Below are 10,346 nucleotides of genomic sequence, written 5' to 3'. Positions count from 1 at the left end.
TAGTGGCAAAAAATATATATATTTGCTGTTCAGCGGTGCCGTTATATGTTCTAAAGTCCTTTTTGGCGTGTATTAGTGGCAAAAAAATAAATATTTGCTGTTCAGCGGTGCAGTTATATATTCTAAAGCCCTTTTTGGCATGTATTAGTGGCAAAAAAATATATATTATTTGCCATTCAGCTGTGCAGTTATATGTTCTAAAGCCCTTTTTGGCGTGTTTTAGTGACAAAAATATATATATTATTTGCCGTTCAGCAGTGCAGTTATATGTTCTAAAGCACATTTTGGCGTGTATTAGTGGCAAAAAATATATATAATTGCCGTTCAGCTGTGCAGTTATATGTTCTAAAGCTATTTTTGGTGTGTATTAGTGGCAAAAAAATATATATTATTTGTCGTTCAGTGGTGTAGTTATATGTTGTAAATCCCTTTTTGGCCTGTATTAGTGGCACAAAAAAAAATATTTGCCGTTGTATGGTGAGTTGAGAGAATTACAGCCCTTTTTGGAGTGTTTTAGTGGCAAAACATTAAATATTTGGTGTTCAGCAGTGCAGTTATATGGTCAAAAGCACGTTTTTGTGTGAATTAGTGGCACAAAAAAAAGAATTTGCCGTTGTGTGGTGAAGTGAGAAAATAACTGCCCTTTTTGGCATGTGTTAGTGGCAAAAAATATATTTTTTGCCGTTCATCAGTGCAGTTATATGTTCTAAAGCCCTTTTTGGCATGTGTTAGTGGCACAAAAAAAGTATTTGTCATTGTGCGGCGAAGTGAGAAAATTACAGCCCTTTTTGGTGTGTATTAGTGGTAGAAAAATATATATTTGCCGTTCAGCAGTGCAGTGAGAAAATTAAATCCCTGTTTGGTGTGTATTAGTGGTAGAAAAATATATATTTGGCGTTCAGCAGTGCAATTATATGTTCTAAAGCCCATTTTGGCGTGTATTAGTGGCAGAAAAAAGATATATTATTTGCCAGTCAGCGGTGCAGTTATATGTTGTAAATCCCTTTTTGGCCTGTATTAGTGGCACAAAAAAAAGTATTTGCTGTTGTATGGTGAGTTGAGAGAATTACAGCCCTTTTTGTGTGTTTTAGTGGCAAAACATTATATATTTGGTGTTCAGCAGTGCAGTTATATAGTCAAAAGCACGTTTTTGCGTGAATTAGTGGCACAAAAAAAAGAATTTGCCGTTGTGTGGTGAAGTAATAAAAATTACAGCCCTTTTTGGTGTATATTAGTGGCAGAAAAATATATATTTGCCGTTCAGCAGGCAGGTTTTATGATCTAAAGCTCATTTGGCATGTATTAGTGGCAAAAAATATATATAATTGCCGTTCAGCGGTGCAGTTATATGTTGTAAAGCCCTTTTTGGTGTGTTTTAGTGGCAAAAAATATATATTATTTGCAGTTCAGCGGTGCAGTTATATGTTGTAAAGCCTTTTGTGGCGTGTATAAGTGGAAAAAAATAAGTGCCTATTTCCCGTTCAGCGGTGCAGTTATATGTTCTAAAGCCCTTTTTGGCGTGTATTAGTGGCAAAAAAATATATGGTATATATGCCGTTCAGCTGTGGTTATATGTTCTAAAGCCCTTTTTGGCATGTATTAGTGGCACAAAAAAAAATATTTGCCGTTGTGCGGTGAAGTGAGAAAATTACAGCCCTTTATAGTGTGTATTAGTGGCAGAAAAATATATATTTGCCATTCAGCAGTGCAGTTATATGTTCTAAAGCCCATTTTGGCGTGTATTAGTGGCAAAAAATATATATAATTGCCGTTCAGCGGTGCAGTTATATGTTCTAAAGCCCTTTTTGGCGTGTATTAGTGCCACAAAAATATATATTATTTGCCATTCAGCGGTGCAGTTATATGTTCTAAAGCCTTTTGTGGCTTGTATAAGTGGAAAAAAGTAAGGGCCTATTTGTCGTTCAGTGATGCAGTTATATGTTTTAAAGCCTTCTTTAATTTGCCAAATTGGCTGAATCAAATTTTTGAGAAATTCGCTCAACTCTACTCTCTATATATGGTACTTTCTCAGTAGCTGTGGCCCGATGCATGCTCACTTGCTTGCGTAGTGACAACCGAATTGTCACCATTCGGCAGAGGGATGACTTCTGGCTCTCCACCTTGTTGGACCCTCGCTACCGGTCCAAAATGGGGGCCGATTTTACACCTGCTGAGAGGGAGGACAAACTAAACTACTATAGAGACATCCTATGTAGTCAGTTGGCTGCTGCCTATCTGCGCCATCGTCCATCCTCTCGCAGGTCTGACCAGTGGGGCCCACTGGGCTCACATTCCTCTGCCATGGCTGCTGTGGCAGGGTGGGGTGGTAGAAGCAGTTCCAGCTCCATCAGCAGCAACTTGAGTCTAGAGTCGCTGATGAGCAGCTTTCTTCACCCACCTAGTGAAGAAACTACTCACCAGCAGCAGCAGAAGCTAGTCCTGGAGCAGGACCTGAACCAGCAGGTGGTGTCAAACTTGGACAGCACCCTGCCACCCTACATTGAAGATCCGCTGGACTACTGGTCAGGCAAACTGGATTTGTGGCCGCAACTGGCAGAGTTTGCCCTGGAAAAGCAGTCCTGCCCGGCCAGTAGTGTGACATCAGAACGGGTGTTTAGTTCGGCGGGGGCCATAGTTACACCAAGAAGAACTCGCTTGTTCATCCAAAATGTGGAGAGACTTACCTTTGTCAAGATGAATCAGGCGTGGATCAGCCAGAATTTCCACCCACCAATGCCTGATGCATCAGACTAGATCATCCATGGTGCCACACCAACACTTTGACAAAAGAGACCGGTTTCTTCTGGCTACCTGCCTCAGCTGCTATTCTGATGCTGCCACCCACCTGATGCCACACATCTGATGCCAAGTGCTTCTTCTTTCACCCACCATCTTCAGCTGGTACTGGTATTGCCACCCACCTCCCCACTTTGTCACCGGGTCACTCTGTGGTTTGATGCTGCTGCTAACTCCCCAATATGTCACCTTGCCAGTCTGTGGTCTCCTGATGCTGCTGCCACCTCCACACTATGTCACCTTGCCACTCTGTGGTATCCTGATGCTGCTGCCACCTCCACGCTGTCATTGTGCCACCCTGTGGCCTCCTCCTAATGCTGCTGCCGTCACCTCCACACTCTGTCATTGTGCCACTCTTTGACTTCCTGATGTTGCTGCTGCCACCTCCACACTCTGTCATTGTGCCACCCTGTGTCCTCCACCTGATGCTGCTGTTGCCACCTCCACTCTGTTATTGTGCCACTCTGTGGTCTCCTGATGCTGCTGCTGCCACCTCCATACTGTCATTGTGCCACCCTGTGGCCTCCTCCTGACGCTGCTGACACCTTCACACTCTGTCATTGTGCCACTCTGTGGCCTCCTGATGCTGCTAGTGCCACCTCCACACTGTCATTGTGCCACTCTGTGGCCTCCTCCTGATGCTGCTAGTGCCACCTCCACACTGTCATTGTGCCACTCTGTGGCCTCCTCCTGATGCTGCTGCTGCCGCCACCTCCACACTGTCATTGTGCCACTCTGTGTCCTTCTGATGCTGCTGCCACCTCCACACTGTTATTGTGCCACTCTGTGACCTCCTTTTGATGCTGCTGCCACCTCCAGACTCTGTCATTGGGCCACTCTGTGGTCTCCTCATGCTGCTTCCTCCTCACCACTATGTCATAGGGCCACTCTGTGGACTTCCCATGCTGTTCCTACCCTCCCCACTTCATGGCTGGGCCACTATTTTGCCTTTTGTCCTGGCTGACTTCATGATTTATTTGACTCTTCTTCTGATCTGTCAGAAGGAAGGAAAAATAAGACGCACGGATCCTGTCTATGTAACAGCTGTAAGACCTGCATGACATGGCCCCTACTTTGCATCAGAATTGGCTTATGATTTGGTAGCCAGAAGACATGCAAATATTCCATTCACTTTCATCTCTTTTTTGGATCCACTCCTGGGTTTTTTGGCTTCAGCAATACTGATGAATTACTGACCAAATGACCGAGTGAAGGCGGATGCTCCACAGACAGGATCCGTTTTTTTGTTTTTTTTTTTGGGGGGGGGGGGGATTATTGTTCTGATGGATCAGAGGAAGGGCAAAATAATCAGTGACGTCAACATAAACTTACTGCTGACACCCTCTCCACTCTGTCGGGGGGTTCTACTTATAAGCATTTAATAGAAGGTTCTGTAGACATCTATGTGGAATCAGCTGCCGACAGTGTAAAAGGAGTGCCCTTCTTCTTGACGCTAACATTGACCTGTAAGGCTGAGTTTACACTTGAGTTATTTGGTCAGTTTTGGCCCCATAACTGCCCAAATAAGTGAATTGTGCAGTGATTCTAAGAGCGAAGCCTGTCATCTGCATGTCATACTGATTCACAGTATTGTTTCACTACCACAGCAGACTCCCTATGCGTGTTACTGCAAGGCACAGTGTTCTACACCACTATAAAGGCTCTCTGCAGCCAGGAAATAGCCATTTTGTAACGAGATTCACCACAAATAAATTCGGATCGAACCAAATTTTTTCTAAAAATTTACCGAATTGGCTGAATCAAATTTTTGAGAAATTCGCTCAACTCTACTCTCTATATATGGTACTTTCTCAGTAGCTGTGGCACTGGGGATGTTAGTTATATCCATAGTTAGTTCAGGTAGCCATGCTGAGATAATGATGCACCACTCAGCCTAATCAAATACAGTGTCTGGTGGATTTTCAGCATTCTCTGGTAGATTGCACAGAGACACACTAAATGACAGTATGCACCCTGTCTAGAAAGAGACAATGACTTTTGGCCTGCTTGGCTCCAGAATCTAACCAACTGTTCAAAAATAGGACCTAGCAACCCTCCAGTTCATGCTTTTACACTGCATTGAGCCTCTACCTCACCACCTGTGGCCCCAAAACTCTCCTTTTATCAATCAGACTCTTCCCTTAGATGGAGCAGTATGGTGCTCCATTATACCATCCACATGCGACGTGACCTCTGATCCCAGGAGAAAATTGAACAATACAGGGAATCCATCTGCAATGAAGAACTGGCAGATCATGCACCACTGCTACAGTTGTTCTGACTGGGATATATGTACCTGGCTGCAGCAATTACATGGCATAACAATACATCACAACTACAGTCAATCACTGGCTTCTTTGGTGCACTGTTGAGGTCAGTGCTTGGTTGCAGTGGTCACTTGCTGCAACCAGGTAAACAGTTCCCAACCAACAGAACTGGAGCAGTGGAGTGGGATTTGCCAGGCTGATAATTTCTTTTTTTCAGGTGTATCCCCTGTGTTTTTTATCCAGTTTCCTCCTGAAACCAGACAACCCTTGAACATGTACATCCCGTAGCAGCTTAAGTCTCACACTTGCCCTACTTCCTGTATAGCAGCCTTCTGCATCATCTCCCCCTGGCTGCTGCAACAACAGTGGCATCTAGTGGTAAAAGAAACATTACAACAAAGTCAACAAATGCATTCAGTTTTGGCATCAAATTTAAGGTACAGTAGATGCATCAATATTAGAGATGAGTGAAATTTTGAAAAATTCGATTTGGCAGCTTTGCCGAAGTTCACCAAGAAATTTGATTTGTTACAAATTAATTTGTCATGAATTGCGATAAATCAGGTATACCCAGGCCACTCTGTCTAATCATATTCTTCACACTTGGTGGCAAAATCTCACTGTGAAGGTTTGGAAGTTAACCCTTCCCTGACTGCCGATATAAAATTTACGTTGGCTGCCACACACTTAAAAATGGCGCAAGCAGCGGGTTGCATGGTCATCGGGTGTTTGCTGTTTTAAAGAGCAGACACCCGGTACTAATGTCTGTCACCAGATGTAATGTCGGTTGCAGACTTTTAACCTTCAGATGCTGTGGTGATCGGGGTGTTCTCCAGCTCCAGCTCTCCAGCAGAGATCGGGGTGCTGGAGCATGTATGCAGCAGCCCCTATCCTCCTGTGTGATGGTACCAGAGATGGTACACTAATCATATGCTAAATAGTTGCAAGTCCAATTTATGTATGAGATAGCCAAGATGATAATACAGTGATACCTCGGTTCACGAACTTAATTCGTGAACTGACTCTGGTCGCGAACCGAATTGGTCGCGAACCGAGGCACATTTTCCCATAGGGTTCAATGTAAATCCGGTTAATCCGTGCTGACCTTTTTTTGGGTGTTTTTGAAGCACAAAAATATGAAACAAATTACAATACACATTAGTACAGTATAGTAATGTATAAAGAGAGGACACTAACCTTGCTTGACATGACTTCTGGCATGGAGGAAGGCAGGTGGGAGGCAGTTATTGTTTGGAGGGAGAGTCCCCCTCCATAAGGACATCAGGGGGATCTCCTTCAGGGGTTTCCTCTCTCCTTTGTCTCCTAGCTGCAGGCTCAGTTTTTCTGAAAAATCTGTCCAATGTCACTTGTCTCTTCCTGTGCTGCATAACCCTCCGGAAATGAGAGACCACATTATCATTCATGAGATTTAGCACTCTGTTCACGACAGTTATGTTGGGGTGGTGCTTTTCAAAAAAATCATGGCACTCATTCCATTTTTGCATAATGGATTTTATGGCATCACTGCTAACCTCCTCCCTTTCTTCCTCTTCCTCAGTGGAATGCTCCTCAAGAAGTGCCTTCTGCTGCTCACTGTGGAGTTCAGAAAGTTCTTCCGTGGTCAGCTCCTCCCTATGTTCCTCAACAAGCTCTTCCACATCAGCACCATCAACGTCCAGACCCATACTCTTGCCCATGGACACAATTTCCTCCACTACCTCTGCATCAGACCCTTCAAAGTCATGTTCACGTTCAGCGACACATTCTGGCCACAGTTTCCTCCAGGCTGAATTTAGGGTTCGGGGAGTGACCTCTTCCCAGGCTTTGTCAATGAGGTTAATGCAGTGGACAACATTGAAATGTTTCTTCCAGAAGTCTTTCAAAGTCAAGGACGTCTCTTCAGTGACATTAAAACACCTAGTGAAGAGCGCCTTTGTGTACAGCTTCTTGAAGTTGCAGATGACTTGCTGGTCCATGGGCTGCAGAAGTGGTGTTGTGTTGGGGGGGAGGAACTTTACCTTGATGAAGTCATACTCAGCATCCATATCATCCACCAAGGCTGGAGGGTGTGCCGGGGCATTGTCCATCAGAAGAAGGCACCTTTCAGGCAGCTGGTTATCAGAAAGATATTTTCTGATGGTGGGTGCAAACACCTCGTGCAGCCATTCCATAAACAATTGCCTTGTGACCCAAGCTTTGGCATTGGCTCTCCACATGACGGGCAGTCTGGCCTTGTTCACATTTTGTTGCCTAAATGCACGAGGGGTTTGAGAATGGTACACCAGTAGTGGTTTAATTTTCAGATCGGCGCTTGCGTTGGCACACAGCAAAAGGGTCAATCTGTCCTTCATGGGCTTGTGCCCTGGTAGTGCCTTTTCCTCCTGCGTGATATAGGTTCTGTTAGGCATTTTTTTCCAGAAGAGCCCTGTTTCATCACAGTTGAAAACTTGTTGAGGGACGTATCCTTCTGTCTTCATGAATTCCGCAAAGTCTAACTTGTAGGCTTCTGCTGCGGCCTTGTCAGAACTGGAAGCCTCACCATGTCTAATCACACTGTGGATGCCACTTCTCCTGCGGAATTTTTCAAACCACCCCCTACTGGCTTTAAATTCGTCACTTGCTGCACTTGTAGAGGGGCTTCTTTGCAGTAAATCACTGTGCAATTTCCTGGCTTTCTCACAGATCATAGCTTCACTAACGCTATCACCTGCCAGCTGTTTCTCATTCAACCACACCAACAAAAGTTTTTCCACCTCTTTCAGCACTTGCGTCCTCTGCTTGGTTAACATTGTTACTCCTTTTGCAACATCAGCTCCTTTGATGGCGGCTTTGTTTTTCAGAATAGTTGAGATTGTTGACTTTGCCATCTTGTACTCCGAGGCCAGATCAGTCACACGAATACCACGGTCATGCTTTTCTATAATTTCCTTCTTCAGCTCAATGGTTATTTTCTTCACAACCTTGCTGTCACCTTTACTACTGCTCTGCACTTTCTTTTTGCCACCATGCTTGCGCTGCACATTCTTGTCACCTGCATTTCCACTTTGCACATTGTCACTTGCATTTCCACTTTGCACATTGTCACTTGCATTTCCACTTTGCACATTGTCACTTGCATTTCCACTTTGCACATTGTCACCTGCATTGCTGTTCTTATCACCTTCATTGCTGCTCCGCACTTTCTTCTTTCCACTATGCTTCTTGGGAGCCATATTGGGTGTCCAGTGAACTGTATAGTACTGTATGTGCTAAAAAGCACACCAATGTTTGCAGAGTACTCACAGTACTTCTTTCTGTGTCTCTTCTTCTCTCCACGATCTTCCTACAGGAAGTGACGAACATGTGACAGCCTGGAAATAGCATTAAAATGGCCGCGGCTCCTGTTCGTGAACCGAGGCGGAGTTCGTGAACCGGAGCATATTTTTATGAACTTTTCTGTTCGTGAACCGAGTTGTTCGTGAACAGAAGCGTTCGTGAACCGAGGTATCACTGTACTACTATAAAATTATGGTAATCTCACATTCGAAGCTGTAGTGGATAGTGAGATATAGAAACATAGAATGTGTCGGCAGATAAGAACCATTTGGCCCATCCAGTCTGCCCAATATACTAAATACTATGGATAGCCCCTGGCCCTTATCTTATATGAAGGATGGCCTTATGCCTATCCCATGCATGCTTAAACTCCTCCACTGTATTTGCAGCTACCACTTCTGCAGGAAGGCTATTCCATGCATCCACTACTCTCTCAGTAAAGTAATACTTCCTGATATAACTTTTAAACCTTTGCCCCTCTAATTTAAAACTACCGTATTTATCGGCGTATAACACGCACTTTTTCCCCCTGAAAATAGGGGGCAAATCATGTATGCGTGTTATACGCCGATATTCATTGCGCTGTATGAGCCGGGAGAGAGGAGGGGCTGGAGTCCGTAACTAGGGGCGGGGCCCGGTGCAGTCACTGTACTCTTACACCGGGCCCCGCCGCTCACCAAAGTATTTATAAACGTGAATCCTTATCCTGTTATTAAGCTGCCCTTTCCCATGTTCCCATGTCCCCCCTGTATCCCCATAGCACTTACTTAAGCTTCAATAGCAGGCAGAGCGGACGGCAGCAGTAACGTCACTCACTGACGTCGAGCGCCTGCTCCGCCCCCTTTATGAATGAAGCAGGCGGAGCAGACGCGCGACGTCAGTGAGTGACGTTACTGCTGCCGTCCGCCCTGCCTGCTATGGAAGCGTGTGAATCGTAAGTGCTGTGGGGATACAGGGGAACATGGGAAAATGGGAGAGGGCAGCTTAATAACAGGATAAGGATTCACGTTTATAAATACTTCGGTGAGCAGAGGGCCGGTGTATTGGGGGACACTGTTATGAGGGGGATCTGTGGATGACATATAGCAGTGTCATCCACAGATCCCCCCCATAACAGTTCCATCCACAGATCCCCCCACCCCATAGCAGTACAATTTGAAATTTAATTTTTTTTCCTGAAATTTCCCTTAAAATGAAGGTGCGTGTTATACGCCTGTGCGTGTTATACGCCGATAAATACGGTATGTCCTCTTGTAGCAGTTTTTCTTCTTTTAAATATTCTCTCCTCTTTTACCTTGTTGATTCCCTTTATGTATTTAAAAGTTTCTATCATATCCCCTCTGTCTCGTCTTTCTTCCAAGCTATACATGTTAAGGTCCTTTAATCTTTCCTGGTAAGTTTTATCCTGCAATCCATGTACCAATTTAGTAGCTCTTCTCTGAACTCTCTCCAAAGTATCAATATCCTTCTGGAGATATGGTCTCCAGTACTGAGCACAATACTCCAAATGAGGTCTCACTAGTGCTCTGTAGAGCGGCATGAGCACCTCCCTCTTTCTACTGGTAATTCCTCTCCCTATACACCCAAGCATTCTGCTAGCATTTCCTGCTGCTCTATGACATTGTCTGCCTACCTTTAAGTCTTCTGAAATAATGACCCCTAAATCCCTCTCCTCAGATACTGAGGTTAGGACTGTATCACTGATTTTATATTCTGCTCTTGGGTTTTTACGTCCCAGGTGCATTATCTTGCACTTATCAACATTAAATTTTAGTTGCCATATTTTTGACCATTCCTCTAGTTTTCCTAAGTCCTTTTCCATTTGGTGTATCCCTCCAGGAACATCAACCCTGTTACAAATCTTTGTGTCATCAGCAAAAGATATGGATAATGAAAGTCAAAAGCTCAAAACATTGTTACCCTTTTGCTCGTCGGAGTTCTTTTCGTCTAATGGTTATTTTGTGCAGA

The 10,346-nt window shown here is 44.4% G+C and overlaps 1 protein-coding gene across 1 annotated transcript; it reads right to left on the bottom strand.

Annotated features, from left to right (window-relative positions):
* Window positions 1–6,307: 6,307 nt before the first annotated feature.
* On the bottom strand, window positions 6,308–8,275 carry LOC120990978 (tigger transposable element-derived protein 1-like). Its single transcript, XM_040419870.1, has 2 exons — window positions 8,203–8,275; window positions 6,308–8,094 (listed from the first exon to the last, which is right to left on the bottom strand). Exons 1-2 carry the CDS (start codon window positions 8,273–8,275, stop codon window positions 6,308–6,310), a joined length of 1,860 nt encoding a protein of 619 aa, XP_040275804.1.
* Window positions 8,276–10,346: the final 2,071 nt, after the last annotated feature.

The sequence above is a fragment of the Bufo bufo genome, chromosome 2 (genome assembly GCF_905171765.1).
Source record: "Bufo bufo chromosome 2, aBufBuf1.1, whole genome shotgun sequence".
Classification (NCBI taxonomy): Eukaryota; Metazoa; Chordata; class Amphibia; order Anura; family Bufonidae; genus Bufo; species Bufo bufo.
This window is presented reverse-complemented; position numbering and strand designations above follow the sequence as displayed.